Source organism: Mercenaria mercenaria, chromosome 11 (genome assembly GCF_021730395.1).
Source record: "Mercenaria mercenaria strain notata chromosome 11, MADL_Memer_1, whole genome shotgun sequence".
In the NCBI taxonomy this organism is placed as follows: domain Eukaryota; kingdom Metazoa; phylum Mollusca; class Bivalvia; order Venerida; family Veneridae; genus Mercenaria; species Mercenaria mercenaria.
Genome location: NC_069371.1, coordinates 6,167,288 through 6,187,908, shown reverse-complemented (window position 1 = coordinate 6,187,908; position 20,621 = coordinate 6,167,288). Strand labels below are relative to the sequence as shown.

Genomic DNA, 20,621 nt, shown 5'->3' with positions numbered 1-20,621 from the left:
AACTCTGGTTTTACTTAAAAACATCCCAAACAAAACCCAAGGTGCACAACTTCATATACTGAATAACAATCCTATGATGATTCCAAGTCAAATACTTTTAAACGCCTTAGCCTTAAATTTTGAGAAAAAATTTCAAACACCATCTGACAGAAAGAAAGGGTTGTTTCATATGGAAATTGAGCACATATAAAACATGTATATTACTCTACAAAACATCTGTCAGTTTACTGATATATACACTGAATTCCGGAAAAGGACTGCATAAAGGGGCCACACTTTCGGACAGTTAAACGCCTTTAAAAACTCACCATTTTCAAAGAACTGTTACATATCTTTGTTTTGATGCATTTGCAATAATGTCCCAGTGCTGAAATTTCACATACCGGTAACTACATGGAACATGACTTTCAGCAAATGTTTATTTTTATTTCTTTACAATTTATGGTATTCATTTTTAAAGGGGAACAACTTTTTGAGAATATTTAAAGTATCCATCGTACAGGGCAGTGCAGAAAAATATGTAATGGTCAGGAAGATTGTTGGTAAAAATGTTGTTCGTTTATCAAATATTTCTGTGTTTTGAAGATATACTCCTAAACCTTAATGACATGTATAAAACAACCTTATACAGTTATACCAATAGATTTTTGGACAAAAGCAAGTCTGACAGCCTTCCCACACCCATTTTTATGGACTTGGGGAGTTGCAAAATGCACTGCACGAACTATAAACTTAAACATTTGTGTGGACTTATAAGTGTCTGCAAAGGTAGGCAGATATTTAATCTTCCAGTATATTATTCCCCCTCCCCCCCCCCCCCCACCCCCTCAACCCAAGCAATTAATATCTCCAGAGCAACAATCTCTGTATGTTAAACCAACTTCCTGAGTCTTCCCAGTTGAGTTGCTCTATAGAGGTTTCACTACAATCTTGTACACTGTCTGTTGACCTAATTATGCAAACACATTTCAATTTATACAAGAGGGCCAAGATGGCCCTAGGTCGCTCACCTGAGTAACACACCATCACAGTGTAAACATGTTTTACCTAGTGATTTCATGGAGACAAATATTCTGACAAATTTTCATTAAGATTGAACCAAAAAATGTGGCCTGTTGAGAGTAAACAAGCATTTTCTTTGATTTGACCTAGTGACCTAGTTTTTACCCCACATGACCCAGATTCGAACTTGTCCAAAATTTCATGAAAATAAACATTCTGACAAAGTTTTGGGAAGATTGGAGCAAAAAAGTGGCCTCTAGAGTGTACGTATACAAGCTTTTCCTTTGATTTGACCTAGTGACCTAGTTTCTGACCCCACGTGACCCAGATTTAAATGTTCCAAGACTTCATAATAACAAACATTCTGACCAAGTTTTATGAAGATAGAATAAACAAGAGGGAATATGATCAGATAATTTTTAAAGTATTTTTTCCTATATAACTCATACAAGTGACCCCCGGGGCGGGGCCTCTTTTCACCCCAGGGGCATAATTGAACAATCTTGTTAGAGAATCACTAGGCAATGCTACATACCAAATATCAAAGGCTTAAGCCTTGAACTTTCAGACAAGAAGATTTTTAAAGTTTTTTCCTATACAAGTCTATGTACCCCCGGGGCAGGGCCTCTTTTCACCCCAGGGTAATAATTTGAACAATCTTGGTAGAGGACCACAAGGCCTGCTACATGCCAAATATCAAAGGCCTAGATCTTGTGGTTTCAGACAAGAAGATTTTTAAAAAAAAAATTCCTATTTAACTCTATGTAAAATTTGGGACCCCCAGGGCAGGGCCTCTTTTCTCCCCAGGGGCATTATTTGAACAAACTTCATAGAAGTCCATTAGATTATGTTACATGTTATTGAGGCTCTACGCTTTGTGGTTTTGGACAAGAAGATTTTCCCTATATAGGTCAATGTAAACCATGTGACCCCCAGGGCGGGGCCATATTTGACCCTAGAAGGATAATTTGAACAATCTTGGTAGAGGACCACTAGATGATGCTACATGCCAAATATTAAAGCTCTATGACCTGTGGTTTTGGACAAGAATATTTTTAAAGATTTTCCTTTCGGTTGCCATGACAACCAGAGTTCTGTATGGAATTTAATTCTTTGAATAATTTATAAAGAAGACCATCCAAGGAACATCCCTGTGAAGTTTCATCAAAATTGGCCTGGTGGTTTAGGAGGAGATGTTGTTTAAAGGAAAGTGTGGCTGGACGCCGGACGGTGAGCGATCACAATAGCTCACCCTGAGACTTTGTGCCCCACTTGGGTGTAAACAAGTTTATTCTTTAATTTGACCTGGTGACCTAGTTTTTGACCCCACATGACCCAGATAAAAATTAATGCGATATTTCATGCAGACAAACATTCTGACCAAGTTTCATGCACATCAAATGAACAAGAGAGTTAACAAGCTTTTCCTTTGATTTGACCGAGTGACCTAGTTTTGACCCCAATTGACCCAGTTTCGAATTTGGCCTAGGAATCATCAAGGTAAACATTCTGACCAAGTTTCATGAAGATAGGGTCATAAATGTGGCCTCAAGAGTGTTAACAAGCTTTTCCTTTGATTTGACTGGGTGACCTAGATTTTGACCCCATATGACCCAATTTCGACCTTGGCCTAGAAATCATCAAGATAAACATTCTGACCAAGTTTCATGAAGATAGGTCATAAATGTGGCCTCTAGGTTGTTAAAAAGATTTTCCTTTGATTCAGGGGCAGTAACTCTAGAACACTTGATGGAATCTAGCCGGGTTTTAGAAAGAAACCGAGATCTTATTGTGACTTAAGTTGTTTGTAAGTGTGGTTAAAATCAATTATAAAATGTCACTTCTATCGTCGTCACAAGGTAAAAATTAACAAATTTTGGCTCTTTCAGGGGTCAATCAGGGGCCGTACGTAACTCCGGAACCTATGATTGGATCTGACAGATTCATCATGGAATCCAAGATTTATTGTTGTTGAAGATATTTTGCAAGTTTGTATCAAATCAAACCATAAATGAAGTCTCTATATGGCTGCAAAAGCCAAAATAGCAAATTTTGGCCCTTTCAGCGGCCACTACTCTAGAACCCATGATGGGATCTGGCCAGTTTTTGAAAGGAACCATGATATTATGCCAATACAAGTTGTGTGCAAGTTTGATTAAAGCTGATTGCAAAATGTGGTCTCTATCGTGTTTACAAGCCAAAAATATCAAATTTTGGCTCTTTAAGGGGCCATAACTCTGGAACTCATGATGGGATATTGCCAGTTTTCGAAAGGAACCGAGATATTATGCCAATACAAGTTGTGTGCAAGTCTGAATAAAGCTGATTGCAAAATGTGCTCTCTATTATGTTCACAAGCCAAAAATAGCAAAGTTTGGCCCTTTAAGGGGCCATAACTCTGGAACCCATGATGGGACCTGGCCAGTTTACAAAAGGAATCGAGATATTATGCCAATACAAGTTGTGTGCAAGTTTGATTGAAGTTGATTGCAAAATGTGGTCTCTATCGTGTTCACAAGCCAAAAATAGCAAATTTTGGCCCTTTAAGGGGCCATAACTCTGGATCCCAAGATGGGATCTGGCCAGTTTTCGAAAGGAATCGAGATATTATGCCAATACAAGTTGTGTGCAAGTTTGATTAAAATTGATTACAAAATGTGGTCTCTATCGTGTTCACAAGAAATTGTGGACGGACGGACAATGGACTGACGACGAAGGGCGATCACAAAAGCCCAAACTGTCACTATGTGACAGGTGAGCTAAAAATGATTTACCTGATCTTTTCTTTGAATATGTCATAAATATCCTCCTGATTTGTGTCTCTAAGTGCTGCAACCAGTTTAGGAAATGTATGTGGCCGTCTCTTAACAGCATCCATAAACTGTATAACTGCATATGCATCACCATGGTTGATCATATCTGCTCTAATACCTTTTATTGTCATGACAGAAAAACCCCATACTTCCAGGTAATGTAAGAGATCTAGAAAGTAAACAATATCTGTTATATTATTCAAACAAACAAAAGCATTCCGTAAGACTGCCAATGCTCGACTATTCAAATTGTTGTCCCAGAAGCTGGAATATTACTCTAAATGTTAAAATATTTATAGAGTTTCAATCCAGTATCTGCATTAGTTTTGGAGATAGTAACTTGCATGCAAAACTTGCACCAGAAGGTTTTAAGTTCAATTTAAAAGTGGACATAATTTTGCAAAATACATGTCAGAGTTATGGGACTTGGTGCCATGACCAAGTCTTATAAACCTGAAGAAACGAGTAAAGTTTCAATTCAATATTTGCATCAGTTTTTGAGATAATAACTTGCATGCAAAACTTTAACCAGGATTGTCTAAGTCCAAAAGGGGTCATAATTTGGCCAAAATACGTGTCAGAGTTATGGAACTTGACCCAGTGAGGTTGGTAATTGACCTAGAAAAAGAGATACAGTCATACAATAAATTGTTGTAGTGCTAAAAAATGCAAATAATCAATCATGATTACTTTCATTGAAAATAATCATTAATTTAATTGATTACTATTAGACAGACCTTCTGTCCACATTTCATCCAAATGAGGTAAAATGCTTGCACTGATTAGTGTCAACAAAATTTAATACTTTTTATGTTTTGACCTAGTAATTCCACTTTGCCTTAGATTTCATAAAAACAAATGTTACAGAATCAGAATAAGAAAAATTTGCAGTCAGTCCAGGGCCCAAACCTAGAACTCCTCGCTTACAAGGCAAGTGCTTAACTAACTGAGCTGACCAGCTGCCTGACATAATATTCTTCCTTAATTAATATGACAAAGTTTGAACAATGACATACACTACACAAATTGGAAATTTGTCCTCAAATTCCTGAGGTACGTAATATTACAAGACTAGTGGCATATGCATAGCATGGGCGTAGGAGCGAGTTTAACTTTGGGGGGGGGGGGGGGGGGGGGGGGATGCGGAATAAAGCCTCAAAGCCTTGTACAGGGGCCAAATGGGCCATTGGCCCTCTCAAGCCTCTATGTTTTAGCAATCATTGAGTTATTCTGATGATACACATACGACTAGGCACTGAACTGTCTTAAATCAGTCTAATCAGTCATATTATCTATTGTTCTAATTAAGTGTGCCATTTTGTTAATTCTTCTGTTGAAGCCCTGGACATACAATCAATAAGCGCTGCATTTGTCTAATTATGATATAAAGTTGTGGAAATATCATTTCCCTTGAATGGACAATGAAAAACAAAAAAAAATACATATTAACGTTTACGTGCGTAAACAGGCTTAATAGTTAGGCCTACATAGATTTTGCAGACGCTCAAACCGGAACTGTAGTGATTGCGCTCAGTGATATATTATTTTTATAAAATGTAATCAAACAATCCTTGGTGTGGCGCGTACAGAGTTCAGTACTCACCATACGGAAAGAGACAAGTCAGAATACAAGAGAAGGCCAAATGCAAATCAGAAATCAGGTTGAAAAGAATTATATGATGCTAAGTAAATGTTATATTAGACTGCAAGTTATATCTCTTTTCCAAAATAATATATTGGAGGGGCCAAACTATAGTTTGGCCCCCCCCCCTCCTAGCTTTGTGGGGGGCCTGGCCCCCAGCTGGCCCCCCCTGCTCCTACGCCTATGCATAGGCACCAGACTTTACTGCTAAGCTTTTGAATCTCTGAATATTTCAAATTGCTCAGAAAATGAAGAAAACAGTTGTAGGGACACTCACAGGCATCAGAATTGCATTGTAGTTGATATAATAATTTTGTATGGTATGCTTCACAACTTTGGTAGGAAACATTTGTTAAGGAATATACATTTAGTGCAAAAGATATGTAAATATTGAATATTGGTTTAAGTAAGGATAGGTAGTAGCCAAGGGATATGCAGGATTTTTGGTAATAAGAAAAATCTCCTGAAAACATGGTACTGCTATATAAAATTATTAAAAGGAAATTAATATAAACTTCCAAGTATCAAAACTGTGGGAGAATTGGTTTCTAACATGTTCTGTCTCCCCTGTAAACAATGAAACAACTGCAACTGATAGATATGACTGGTAAAGATTTTTATTATACAAAGTCTTTGACGGTCGAAAATATAGGTGATGGTTGGAAATAAGATGTTTGGGGATACAAAAAAATTCATTTTGTATATTATTCTGGCAATACAAGATCTAATCCAACTAATTTGACACGATCCTAGGAAATATTGAGTTATTGGACAAAAATATTGAGTTATTCTTCTGGGCAATATCTCCACTTGCGGAGACCCAACACTCGAAAGACCAAAATAGTAGCCTTACTCATTTGGCTTATCGGGATGACTTATTTTATGATCTGATATTTGAGATATTGCTTTGATATTTTGCATACTTGTTTAACATCATGACCCCAGTCTGTGAAAAGGAGGAGGCACTCCATCAAGCATTTTGACTGAATTATGGCCCCTTTTCGACTTAGAATATGCTTATTGTAATGTTAAAGTTTGCGTACCACCCCAAATATTTTCAAAGTCCATTGAGATATTGCTTTGATATTTTGCATACTTGTTTACCATCACGACCCTAGTCTGTAAAAAGGAGGAGGCAACTCTATCAAGCATTTTGACTGAATTATGGTCCCTTTTCAACTTAGAATATGCTTATTGTAGCGTTAACGTTTGCGTACCACCCCAAATATTTTCCAAGTCCATTGAGATATTGCTTTGATATTTTGCATACTTGTTAACGATCATGATCCCAATCTGTAAAAAGGAGGAGGCAACTCTATCAAGCATTTTGTCTGAATTATGGCTCCTTTTCGACTTAGAATATGCTTATTGTAATGCTAAAGTTTTACTCATAGCTCAATTATACTATCAAGCACTGAGAATAGTCGAGCGTGCTGTCCACTGACAGCTCTTGTTTTATTTTGCTGCTTATAGCTGTAAAAGAAATAGGGACAATACTTATAATGAAACACAAATTTCATTAACTCAGTCAAAAATGTCTCTCCATAAAGTTTACTGAGTTATCAACAAAGATTGGCTCTTGTCAGTGGTATCACTGATTTCATTTGCATTGCTCATGAAAAAAAAATAGAAGTCCAACTTTACCATTATTGTTTAGGCCTAAACTCGAAAGGGAAAAAAAATTCTAAGTCAAACTTTACGCCTCTTTCTACAAGTTAGAAAATTTCAAAGTCAAACTTTACGCCTCTCACTAAGAAACAAAAATTCTAAGTCAAACTTTACACCTCTGTTTGTCTAACATGAATAGGTTACGCCTGGTTTGTTAATGATTACGCCTGGTTTCCCTGCGATTTACGCTCGTAAGTAAAATAGAATTATGTGTCCTGCTCCTTTATGCCTGGTTCTTGTCATGTAACAACCCATTACGCCTGGTTTACGCCTCAAAATCAGGCGTATTATGCCTCATTACTTCGTACGGGTTAGCTTGCCCATCACAAATATAAAACAATCTAAACGTCAAATTATTTCGACTACTGTATACAAGATCAAGATGTCACAATCATTGAACTTATTGGAGAGAACTAAGAAAATTCACATACATGATCGAGCTTCCCTGTCAAATAGGTATAGCAGCTATTAACCAGTGTACGAAATTCAGATTTGAATCCACTAGCCCGTTCGGGCTACCAGATGGGAAATTTTCCAAGCCCGACTCCAATTTCACTAGCCTGAACTTTAATACCTTAAAATACATAATTTTTGCACCATATAAAAAATTTGTTTTACAGACATCTCTATGCATGTTTGAAGTAATAAAAAAGACATACAGTACATGTTTGCCATGTTTTTGAAAAATGTTTATTCTAAATACTCCAGTCCAGATCAGCATCGTCAGAGTCCAAAAGCATTGGACATGACACTCCTTGCCAAAACAAAATCTAAACTGTTACGCCCGATTTTTTAGGATCCGCACTCGCCAATAACTGCAACTCGGACTGTTGACAATTTGCAAGATGTAATAACGAGTGCTGAATACACATTTACACACACCCTGATAGCATAATTTAAACTCCGCCTACTGCAGGTACTTGTGACATTTTCACGAGAAGTATGAAAGCTAATCAACCTAGAAATTGCTTTTGTAAAAAAGCACGTCTCCCCCAATGCAAAGTCCTATAGGCAAGAAGTCAATAGGGGTCAGGAGGGAAAGTCAAAGAGACACTGATGGTTGGCTGCAATAGGGATCATCTACTTGGCATGTCCAGTCATCCCGCTAAATTTCAACACTATTGGCCTAGTGGTTCTCAAGTCACTGTTCAGGCTCCTGTGACCTTGACCTTTGATCAAGTGACCTCAAAATAAATAGGGGTCATCTACTCTGCATGTCCAATCATCCTATTAAGTTTCAACATTCTAGGTCAAGTGGTTCTCAAGTTATTCTCCAGAAATGATTTTACATGATAAGGCCCCTGTGACCTTGACCTTAAATAGACTGATCCCAAAGTCAATAGGGATCGTCTACTCTGCATGTTCAATCATCCTATGAAGTTTCAACATTCTGGGTCAAGTGGTTCTCAAGTTAATGATCGGAAATTATTTTCTATGTTCAGGCTCCTGTGACCTTGACCTTTGATCAAGTGACCTCAAAATAATTAGGGGTCATCTACTCTGCATGTCCAATCATCCTATTAAGTTTCAACATTCTAGGTCAAGTGGTTCTCAAGTTATTCTCCAGAAATGATTTTACATGACCAGGCCCCTGTGACCTTGACCTTTAATAGACTGACCCCAAAATCAATAGGGATCATCTACTCTGCATGTTCAATCATCCCATGAAGTTTCAACATTCTGGGTCAAGTGATTCTGAAGTTATTGATCGGAAATTATTTTCCATGTTCAGGCTCCTGTGACCTTGACCTTTAACAGAGTGACCCCAAAATCGATAGGGGGCATCTACTCTGCATGTTCAATCATACTATGAAGTTTCAACATTCTGGATCAAGAGGTTCTGAAGTTATTGATCGAAAATGGTTATCAATGTTCAGGCCCCTGTGACCTTGACCTTTAATGGAATGACCCCAAAAACAATAGGGGTCATTTATTCTGCATGAACAATCATCCTATTAAGTTTCAACATTCTGGGTCGAGTGGTTCTCAAGTTACTGACCGGAAATGGTTTTCAATGTTCAGGCCCCTGTGACCTTGACCTTTAATGGAGTGACTCCAAAATCAATAGGGGTCATCTACTTTGCATGTGCAATCATCCTGTGAAGTTTCAACATTCTGAGTCAAGTGGTACTCAAGTTATTGATCGGAAATGGTTTTCAATGTTCAGGCCCCTGTGACCTTGACCTTTGACGGAGTGACCCCAAAAACAATAGGGGTCATCTACTCTACATGATCAATCATCCTATGAAGTTTCAACATTCTGGGTCAAGTGGTACTCAAGTTATTGATCGGAAATGGTTTTCAATGTTCAGGCCCCTGTGACCTTGACCTTTGACAGAGTGACCCCAAAAACAATAGGGGTCATCTACTCTTCATGACCAATCATCCTATGAAGTTTCAACATTCTGGGTCAAGTGATTCTCTAGTTATTGATCAGAAATGGTTTTCAATGTTCAGGCTCCTGTGACCTTGACCTTTGATGGAGTGATCCCAAAAACAATAGGGGTCATCTACTCTTCATGACCAATCATCCTATGAAGTTTCAACATTCTGGGTCAAGTGGTTCTCTAGTTATTGATCGGAAATGGTTTTCAATGTTCAGGCCCCTGTGTCCTTGACCTTTGACGGAGTGACCCAAAATCAATAGGGGTCATCTACTCTTTATGACCAATCATCCTATGAAGTTTCAACATTCTGGGTCAAGTGGTTCTCTAGTTGTTGATCGGAAATGGTTTTCAATGTTCGAGCCCTTGTGACCTTGACCTTTGACGGAGTGACCCAAAAAACAATAGGGGTCGTCTACTCCAGCAGCCCTACAACCCTATGAAGTTTGAAGGTTCTAGGTCAAATGGTTCTCTAGTTATTGCTCGGAAATGAAGTGTGACGTACGGACGGATGGGCGGACGGAAGGACGGACGGACAGGGCAAAAACAATATGTCTCCCCAGATGGGGGAGACATAATTATCTGTTACGCTAGAGATGATTGTATTCAGCCAATTAGCGCTGCGGTTATGTATTTGACACTGTGTTTGATTGTCAACACGTGAGAGTGCAAAACCAACAATAATTCCATAAGCGTTTCTCAGTCTGGATGCAGTACTCGTTTAATTAGCATGATTTTTTAAACAAGTTAGGAAAATTCGGTAGCCTGGTCGGGCTTGTACCTGCGGAAAATCGGTAGCCCGCGCTGAAATTTGGTAGCCACGGGCTGTCAGACTACCGCGAATTTCGAACACTGTATTAACAGTAAATTATGAATATGGGGGAGAAGGGTTGGGGGTACATGTATCGGGAAACACTACTTTCTATAGTTTAGTCGGCCATAGTCCAGGCTTTGCACCACTAAAATTATGACTCTAATATACTGACTAGAGGTTAGGGTTAGGTCGACTATGGCCACAGTGGTTCGTTTGCAAATAGCCTTACCCACATGTATCAGCCAGTGTCAGTGACACTGTCCCTGCACTCTGCAGTTCATGTTACACTCTGTTACCAGTAAGTTGAGTAACATTACAAACCTTTTAAATGTATCTTGTCCTTTATTTTAACAATTAATTCTTTATTTATGTTTTCCACTTCCTTGAAATCCATTGCTTTGTTTTATGAAATTTCTTTCAAAACCGAAAGTAGGAGACAGAGCAGGCCGTCGCCATTTTGTTTTGTTGGATAGTTTAGTTCATAAAAATAAAATACATCGCTCTAGTAGATCAGTGCAGATATCGTACGTTTTTATACAATTCGAACAGGATCATATAATTTCTAAACGACCACGGAGTTTTTGAAATGATGAAAGACTTCTTGTAATCGCAATGAAAACAATTTTTTAACTGGAATAACTAACAAACGTCTGAAAACTGTTTCCGGTAAAATTGAAAACACACGCTGTAAATTCATTTTAGAATATCTATATAACAGAATCGTTTCTCAGAGTTCAACATATTAGGTAAGATTAAAGAAAGTGTCAGCTACTATTTTTTTTATGTCAATGTGAGATTTTGTTGTTATTGCTCTGTTGTGGACCGGCTTTTACTGTAGCATTTCGGATGAATTTATTCGGATAGGACAGTGAAAACTTGAAGGAGAGTGTTGTTTTCTGACTATTTTAGGAATGCGGCCAGGGCCTTTACAGTTGGGACAAAATCCATCGTAAAACAGCCTAACAATTTTTTTTCTTTCCGGATTATTGTACCAACTTAAGGGCGCTCATTTGACCGGAGGTCCCCAGTTTTGACGCACCCTGGGTAGAGAGGTCAGCGTATGACTTATTAATGTATTTACTATCTGACTTCATGTAAATGATAGGTGTTTTCAAATGTCGGTAAAAGCTCTTTACAAAGTTACTATAGAAGAAATTGATGTTTAGATATACATATTAGATATCAAATTAACAGTTAGCGCTAAAAGTTGATTTAAATCAATATATTTCAATATAGGTAGTAACGTTTAAATATTGACTTATTTGTTGCAACACCGTTATTATGCGCCGCCATTTTGGAAGTTACTGTGACGGTGGGTTTCTTGGAAAAGCTGTCAAATTCTTAGTTTTGATTGGATTCTTAATCTGATCACGCGCACTTGTTGGAGAAGGAAGCGCCCTCTGTCAGAAGTGTTTTTTAAATAAAAAAAAAACAACAGAAAAAACACAGTATGCGGTCAAAATTGCCTTATTTTGATCAGCTTGAAAAGCAAGGAAATAGTGAATAGAAAAGTCTAGAAAAAAAATAAGTAATGATTTAACGCCTTAAGTCGATAAAAATGCTTGTTTTGTCCGATTTAGGTGAGGCGCAAGCTGGCGCAAGAAGTTTAAAGTTGGCATATACGTTCCCGCGAAAACCGGAAGTGATTTTTTGTGACATCGTAATCTGTTTTCGCGATGTAAACAAAACACTGAAAGTTGTTAAATTTGATAAATTTAGGCTTTCATTGTAACTTTTACATAATATAAATAGTAAATTTTACAAAGGACGTACTTTACACCGTGAATATTACTGTTTTCAAAAATAATGTATTTATGTCCATATGAATTTTATTATTTCCAATCACTTATTTGTTCTTTATCTTAGCACAAAATTCAGTACAGATGTCTTAACAATATTATACAGCTGTGCAAGGCTACCAGAGTTTAGAATTCACTCCTATGACAGTGCCCGGTTGTGATACTTGTTCGTGTTTGTGAATCAGAGGGCTTAATGTTTCAAACATTTGTCCTTGACTGTAACTCTGAGAACTTACAACTCACACCATTGACTTACAAAATGTTATTCCATTTACAGTAAGATGAATTATAATTTTAATATTTGCATTATGAATTTTCATTAGTCCAACTAAATTGGCGCGATCCTAGGAAATATTGACATGTTTTTCTTCTCTTTTTTCATATGGGCAAAATCGCCATTCGTGTCCAGTCAAAAGACAAAAATAGCTGAAGCAATTTCCGGTGAAATTTTCATCGCTGCCGACGCTTGACATGCTACTGGTTTAAATTAAATGCCGATTATTTCACATATTGGTCATAAATTCAAAGAAAACTTACATGTATCGAAACAAAATTCAATTCCTGATTAATTTATGTAAAAAATATCAAATAATATCCAAAATTACAAATTCTCTAGTGATTAACATTTACCTTGTCTATACAATCGATAAAACTGGTAACTTTACATGGCTTAGAATTGTGATTTATGTTCTATTAATTTGGTCATTCAAGGTTTTGACGTTTAGATTGCCTGTCACAAATATAAACAATCTTTCAAGAACGTTGAATTATTTTGACTAACATTTTCATTTCAAGATTGATATGTATATTTCTTATTTAATTCAATACAGTAAATGTCCATCTTTCAAGTAGCTGAATAAAGCACATACTGAATTCCTGTATAAAACATTGAAATAAAAAGGTAATTTTATTTTTCTTAGCTCACCTAAGCAATGCTCAGGTGTTTGTTTCTGATCGCTCGATGTCTGGCGTCCGTCTGTCTTCTGTCAACATTTAGCTTGTGTATGCGATAGAGGCTGTATTTTTCAATTGATCTTCATGAAATTAGGTCAGAATGATGGCCTTGATAAAATCTGGCTAAATACGAATATGGATCATATGGGGTCAAAAACTAGGTCACTAGGTCAAATCAAAGAAAATACTTATTCATACTCAAGATGTTTGCTCCAATTTTTAATGATAATTGGTCAGAATATTTTTTCCATGAAATCACTAGGTCAAACATGTTTACGCTGTTATGGTGATTTATGGTTTGTTCTCAGGTGATCGACCTAGGCTAGGGCCATCTTGTCCCTCTTGTTTTATTATTTGTATATTACTTTAATAGTTGTTCATGTAAGTGGTATGTTATTGTTTAGAATGCAATTAAGCTATAAATTTATCTTTTTTAGTCATACAAATGACACTTTTTATGTCGGCAGAAAGGGACAGAATTATAAAAAATTGAAATGTTCATATTTTTTTTATCATTTGTCAGATTTTAATGAAATATGTACCATTGTGTTTCTTATTCCAATGCCTTTCCAACGAGGTATAATACTTGGGTATTTTCCGACTTTAAAAAAATAGTCTGACCTCCCTACCCTGGGTCACTCAAAATGAATTCATTTTTGAAAGACCCTGACGCACCACAGGAGCCTGAAATTCTATCCAAAAGCCACGAAAAGTCTGTAAATGAAAAATGACCCCTTCTTTAATTAAAAACACAATGAAATGCATTCACACCCCACCCACCACAAGAAAACAAGAAAATTTCAAAGTAAGTATATCAGGTTTAGGAAAGTGGAATATTTACAGATTATCTGTAAATTTACAGATAATCTATAAATTTACAGATTTTTCAATCTGTAAATTTACAGATTGTGTGTATGAAAACTGATGAAATAACATTTATCCTCAAAACTGCAGCTTGGAATTAATTGGTTTATTTACAGCATGCATAAATTAAGGTCATTTGGGGGTTTCAGCCATTTTTGTTGACTTTGAGTTTTTGGCATTTTCAGAAAAATCAAAGTCAACAGAAATGACTGAAAGTTACAGTTGACCTTTATTTATACATACCATAAGTAAATCAATTAATTTCAAGCTGCGATTTTGTGTCTAAATATAATTTTAGCAGTTTTCAAACACTTGATCTGTAAATTTACAGATTGAAAAATCTGTAAATTTATAGATTATCTGTAAATTTACAGATAATCTGTAAATACTCCACTTTCCTAGACCTGTATATATAAGTGCAAGTGTTCTCGGGTGGCGCAATTATCTAAAGGCAACTAAAATATATCCGGGACTGTGCTTACTGGTCGCTTCACCATATTAACTAACATGAAATCAACGATTTCAACAACATTTCGTTCATCGTCCAAAGCATTTAGTGACGTCACACCTTCATGTATATTTCTGTGCCGGCGTCAGTCGTGCATCGTCTGTCAACATTTGCCTTGTGAACACTTTAGAGATCACATTTTTGACCCAATCTTTATGAAACTTGGTCAGAATGTTTGTCTTGATGATCTCTAGGTCAAGTTTGAAAATGGGTCATGTGGGGTCAAAAACTAGGTCAGTAGGTCAGATCAAAGGAAAAGCTTGTGAACACTCTAGAGACCACATTTTTGACCCAATCTTTATGAAACTTAATCAGAATGTTAATCTTGATGATCTCTAGGTCAGGTTTAAAACTGGGTCATGTGGGGTCAGCAACTAGGTCAGTAGGTCAGATCAAAGGAAAAGCTTGTAAACACTCTAGAGACCACATTTTTGACCCAATCTTTATGAAACTTGGTCAGAGGTTTGTCTTGATGATCTCTAGGTCAAGTTAGAAACTGGGTCATGTGGGGTCAGAAACTAGGTCAGTACATCAGAGCAAAGAAATAGCTTGTGAACACTCTAGAGACCACATTTTTGACCCAATCTTTATGAAACCTGGTCAGAACGTTAGTCTTGATGATCTCTAGGTCAAGTTAGAAACTGGGTCATGTGGGTTCAAAAACTAGGTCAGTACATCAGATCAAAGAAATAGCTTGTGAACACTCTAAGAGACCACATTTATGATCCAATCTTTATGAAACTTGATCAGTATGTTAGTATTGATGATCTCTAGGTCAAGGTAGAATCTGGGTCATGTTGGGTCAAAAACTAGGTCAGTAGGTCAGATCAGTGGAAAAGCTTGTGAACACTTTAGAAGCCACAGTTGTGACCCAATATTTATGAAACTTAGTTAGAAAGTTTGGCTTAATGATTTCTAGGTCAAGTTTCAATCGGGGTCATGTGGGGTCAAAAACTAGGTCACCTGGTCAAATCAAAGGAAAAGCTTGTGAACACTTTAGAGGCCACATTTGTGACTCAATCTTTATTAAACCAGGTCAGAATGTTTGTCTTAATGATTTCTAGGTCAAGTTTGAATCTTGGTCATGTGGGGTCAAAAACTAGGTCACTAGGCCAGATCAAAGGAAAATCTTTTCAACACTCTAGAGACCACAATTTAAGCTTGAAACTCATGGGAATTAGTCAGAATGTTTGTTTTGATAATCTATAGGTCGAGTTCGAATCTGGGTTATGTGGGGTCAAAAACTAGGTCACTGGTCAAATCAAAGGAAAAGCTTGTGAACACTCTAGAGGCCACAGTTGTAACCAAATCTTTATGAAATTTAGTCAGAATGTTTGTCTGGATGATCTTTAGGTCAAGTTCAACCCTTTGTCATGTGGGGTCAAAAACTAGGTCAGTAGGCCAGATCAACTCTGGTGAGCGATGTATAGGGCCATCATGGCCCTCTTGTTCATTAATTCAGCATGTGACATTGTTCACTTTGGGGTTTGTTTTGGATTTCACTCAGTAAGACTAGAGTTGTGGCCCTTGGTTTAGTCAAATATATAAAAGTTTGAGTCAAACAATATCAAGAAGTATTTGACCTAGAGGCATGGAAGTTCATGGGAATGTTATTGATCATGATTGTGAAGTTGAGCACACAAGGTCTTATTTTGCTTATTTTGGATTCACTTTAAATGCTACAGCTTTGAAACTTTGCACATTTGTTCATCATCATTAGATGAATTTGTAGGCCAAGGACCATAACTCTAAAAAGCATTTTGTCAGAAATACGGCCCTGTATGTATAATACAAATATGGAATAAAACAATTATGAATCATAGATCTGTACTTTGATAAGCACCATAAAATAGCAATTAAACATCATTAAAAATTGGTAGATATTTAAAGAAGAGCTGTTCCATGATAATTATGTTCGACTATTCAACAGCCTTGTCAACTGAATGAATATTAAAGTCAAACAAGATCACAATTTTGTCAATATGCAAAACAGAGTTATGGAACCTGTACAGTGGATGTCAGCTCATCACAGTGGACAAGTGTGTTAAGCTTCAATTCATTCCCATTAGTGGGTATGAAGCTACCAGATTACATACAAAAACTTAACCAAAAGTTAATAGCATAAGTTTGATGATCAAATATGATTTATAATGATAACAGACAAGTGTACAAAGTTTCAAAGCTGTACAGTTGTATGAGGGGTGATCCAAAAGTTATGCCACTGGAGCCATAAAAATGTGTATAATGAATAGAAAACAACAAAAACTACAGCTGCTTTTGAGAAAAGGGCATGTCTCCCACAACTGCCTAATCATCTGAATAGTAATAACTGAGTCAACCATGCACCAGTACATGTGTCACTGGCATCTGTATATGGAGAATTTCAAATGAGTAGGTGAGTTGTTTTGATGTCAATTGGTGATTGTCTTTGTTTGGTTATTTATTGCTATTCATGTAAGAAACACTATTTTTGCAAGCGACGAAATGTCATCCGGGATTAACTTTGAAGTTATATATATATTTAAAACAAAGCAACCCAAGATATTTATCCATTATTTCATAATTGAATTAACTTACATTTTGATCTAAATTCTCTTGAAATAAAACGATCAATAAATGTGCAGTGGATGAAGTGATCAACCCTCATACTATTCAAGTAAAGTGGACCTGAACAAAAAATTTAACCAAGAAATTGAAATTTTCTAATTACATAACGGGCAATAGTTCTAAACAAGAGCTGTCAGTGGACAGCACGCTCGACTATTCTCAGTCCTTGATAGTATAATATAAGCAATAAGTAAAACTTTAACATTACAATAAGCATATTCTAAGTTGAAAAGGGGCCATAATTCAGTCAAAATACTTGATAGAGTTGCCTCCTCCTTTTTACAGACTGGGGTCATGATGTTAAACAAGTATGCAAAATATGAAAGCAATATCTCAATGGACTTTGAAAATATTTGGGGTGGTACGCAAACTTTAATATTTATTCTAAGTCAAAAAGGAGCCATAATTCAGTCAAAATGCTTGATGGAGTTACCTCCTCCTATTTACAGACTGGGGTCATGATGGTAAACAAGTATGCAAAATATGAAAGCAATATCTCAATGGACTTAATAACACTTCCAGTCGGAGTGTTTGCTCCAATTATTCAATATTCTAATGTAATGATATAAATTTTCACAGTCCCTTGAATGTCATAACAAGCAGAGTTTACTGTACGTCTTTGCCTTTCCACTAAATTGTAAGCGTTGACAATTTATAGCTCAACTACTTGATTTTTTTTTCAAATAGCATGGCTTTTGTATCACCCTCATCTGGCATGTTATGCAAGCTAAGCAGATTTCTCAAAAGCTACATAGCCAAATGCTTTCAAACTTCATGCATGTTTTTGGCACCATCAATTGAGCTCACATGACAAGTTACACAACTCTGTCAGAATTATTATTATACCAAATTTATATAGCGCCCTTTTCATGATCAATTTCACGTTCAAAGGCAGCCACACAAGGCATTATGCCCCTTTTTAATATCATGAGGTGACCTCACAGGATGCCTCTATTTAACTTAAAATTTTAGGTTAAAGTGTTGCTTGTAAGCATGTTTAAAAAAACTATGAGGTCAAATGCTTTCAAACTTCACACATTACTTTTGCATCATGAGATGACCTCACAGGACAAGTTACATAATCTAGTATCATAAGTAGGGCTGTCATCGATAGAAACGATATCGATGTGTCAACGATATTTTTTTGTCGATCGATTATCGATTCCCATTTTCAAAAATCGATATTTTACAGAGAGAAAAAACTACCCAAATAAACACTCAGACCCTAAAAAACAATTAAAGTTCACAAAGTTGTAAATTTGGATAAATGCAAAAAAAGGAGTGAAGGCAAAATAAAAATGAAAGATGTTATTAATTTTTATGTATTTCTTTTATTTCATAAATACAAATACAACACAATCAAACAGAAATATGGAAAGTAGGCAATAAAACTACAAATAGCATTTACAGGAAGGTATATAGTATGCATATGAACAAATAGGTCGATAATCTAACTTAATAATCAATATATCGATGTATCATCGATATTTGTCTTCTGATATATTGGTATCGCCGATACGCCTAAGACCCAATCAATGACAGCCCTAATCATAAGTATGTGCTTTGTCAAAACTATGTCCTTGTTTAGCTTGACTATTTGAAGAATAAGGCCTATTGTGTTTGGCCTGGAGTTTTCATGTAGGTTAAACTTTGAAGGCAAGCTTTTCAATTTTCCTGTATTTTCCCAACTTCTGGAAATTTTCTAAGGGGAAGAGTCCTATAAACATGATAAATTTATTAAATTGCCTGTGAAGTATAAAAACCCAGAAGTGTCAATGCTAGCAATGACGATAGTGATGAAGATGCTGCTGCTGATGATGATGATGATGTTTTATGTATTTCAGATAAGGCGCAGTGATGGATGGAGACCTATATGATGAGTTTGGTAACTATATAGGTCCAGAATTAGACAGTGATGATGATGATGACAGTGATGATTCAGGAGATCAGGATGATGTTGAGAAATACCCTGACTATGGAGGAGCTGATGTATGTATCCAACATTCTCTCATTTCTTTTCTTTTTAAACTTGCCTGGCAGGCAAAAAGCCTTATCTACAGAAGTATGCTGTACATATACCCAGTAATTTTGTCAGATGATTTATCATTGATATGGAAAAAAAAAAGTTTTTTGTGAGAGTATTCTTAGGGCCAGTTTGTCAAGTGTTATAAAAAGTATTTTCAGTTTATCTTAACATTTTACTCGGTTATAGTCGGGTAATTGTTAGTAGCCCTAAATGATATACATGTATCAGATTCAGACTAACTGAGACTTTTTTAAAGGTCAGCATTTTGACTTAATTTCTTTATTTGACAAGCTCCCCCACTTAGCTCAGTAGGTAGAACATTTGGCTATGGATCGCAGTCGTGAGTTCGATCCCCGGGTGGGGCACATGTTCTTTGTGATGATTTGATAAAAGACATTGTGTCTGAAATCATTCGTCCTCCACCTCTGATTCATGTGGGGATGTAGGCAGTTACTTGCGGAGAACAGGTTTGTACTGGTTCAGAATACAGGAACACTAGTAAGGTTAACTGCCGGCCATTACATGACTGAATTACTGTTGAAAAACAGTGTTTAACCCAAAACAAACAAACAAACAAATTTATTTGACAAATTGTTTGTTCAGCTCTTTCTTATTGTCATTTTGGGAATAATGTTTGTCCAGCACACCAGAAACCTGTAACATTAGATAATGCCACCTCATCAAATTTTTGTGAAACAAACAGTTAAATAATGATAGAATTAGTTACCACATTACCCATAACTTTTTTCACTTAGAAGTAAGACTGTATAGTCTAAGCTTTTTCAGGAATAATTTCAGTAAAATAAATGAATCGGGCTAACCAAAATTTACCTCCTGAAACACCCTGACCCTAAAGTGACATAGCCACGGGTAAAATGTAAGATTTGGTGTTTTTTGTTAAGTTTAGGGAAGATATTTTGATCTTATGAGTAAAAAAAACAAATTTTCTTTTTATTTCACGTTTTGGCTATATTTATCCATTTTATAGTTTCTTATAAGTGAAAAATACATTAGATATTTTCACTGTTAAAATATCAGACATAATTCACTCTAAGATTTTGATAATTCATTGAAAACATGTAATAAATGTTGATCTTACACTAAAGCAATGAAATATTATGATTTTACCAGGAGGAGGAGGCAATGGACCAGGATGAAGAAGATGCCTCAGACATGCAAGTTGTCCTACATGAAGACAAAAAATATTATCCCACACCAGAGGAGGTGTATGGACCTGAAGTGGAGGTAGGAAATTCAAAAATTCTTTATATCATTATGTCTATAACTTCATTGCCATGTCCGGCACCAAGACAAAAGATTGTCACCTCACACTAGAGGAGGTGACACTGTATGGATTAGAAGTTGAGGTAGGATAATTGAAAATTCTTTTTATGCTCTTCTGTCTGTAACTTCTTGCATGAAAAAATATTAACCTACACTAGAGGAGGTGTATGGACCTGAAGTTGACATGGTTGATGTGCAAGTTCTTCTTATGTTTACTAAATCCTTGTTCCATATAGCTGAAGTGCAGGTAACAATT

The 20,621-nt window shown here is 36.3% G+C and overlaps 2 protein-coding genes across 4 annotated transcripts in view; one reads left to right on the top strand and one right to left on the bottom strand.

The window, feature by feature from the left end:
- LOC128546947 (uncharacterized) overlaps positions 1 to 10,772 on the bottom strand; it is a 28,832-nt gene extending 18,060 nt beyond the window's left edge. The window contains exons 1-2 of the mRNA XM_053518376.1: positions 10,645 to 10,772; positions 3,777 to 3,984 (exon numbers count right to left, since the gene is read on the bottom strand). Of these exons, the coding sequence (XP_053374351.1) occupies positions 3,777 to 3,984; positions 10,645 to 10,717 (281 nt within the window). The 5' untranslated portion in view covers positions 10,718 to 10,772. The remainder of the gene's footprint in view (positions 1 to 3,776; positions 3,985 to 10,644) is intronic.
- Positions 1 to 20,621, top strand: part of LOC128546984 (116 kDa U5 small nuclear ribonucleoprotein component-like) — a 110,570-nt gene that overhangs the window by 66,287 nt on the left and 23,662 nt on the right. For 2 of the 3 annotated variants that reach the window (XM_053518454.1, XM_053518455.1), the window contains exons 2-3: positions 18,900 to 19,044; positions 20,213 to 20,326. In XM_053518454.1, coding sequence (XP_053374429.1) covers positions 18,913 to 19,044; positions 20,213 to 20,326 — 246 coding nt within the window. In that variant the 5' untranslated portion in view covers positions 18,900 to 18,912. Of the gene's footprint in view, positions 1 to 10,917; positions 11,070 to 18,899; positions 19,045 to 20,212; positions 20,327 to 20,621 lie in introns of those variants that run through there. The other variant, XM_053518453.1, reaches the window with a different exon arrangement.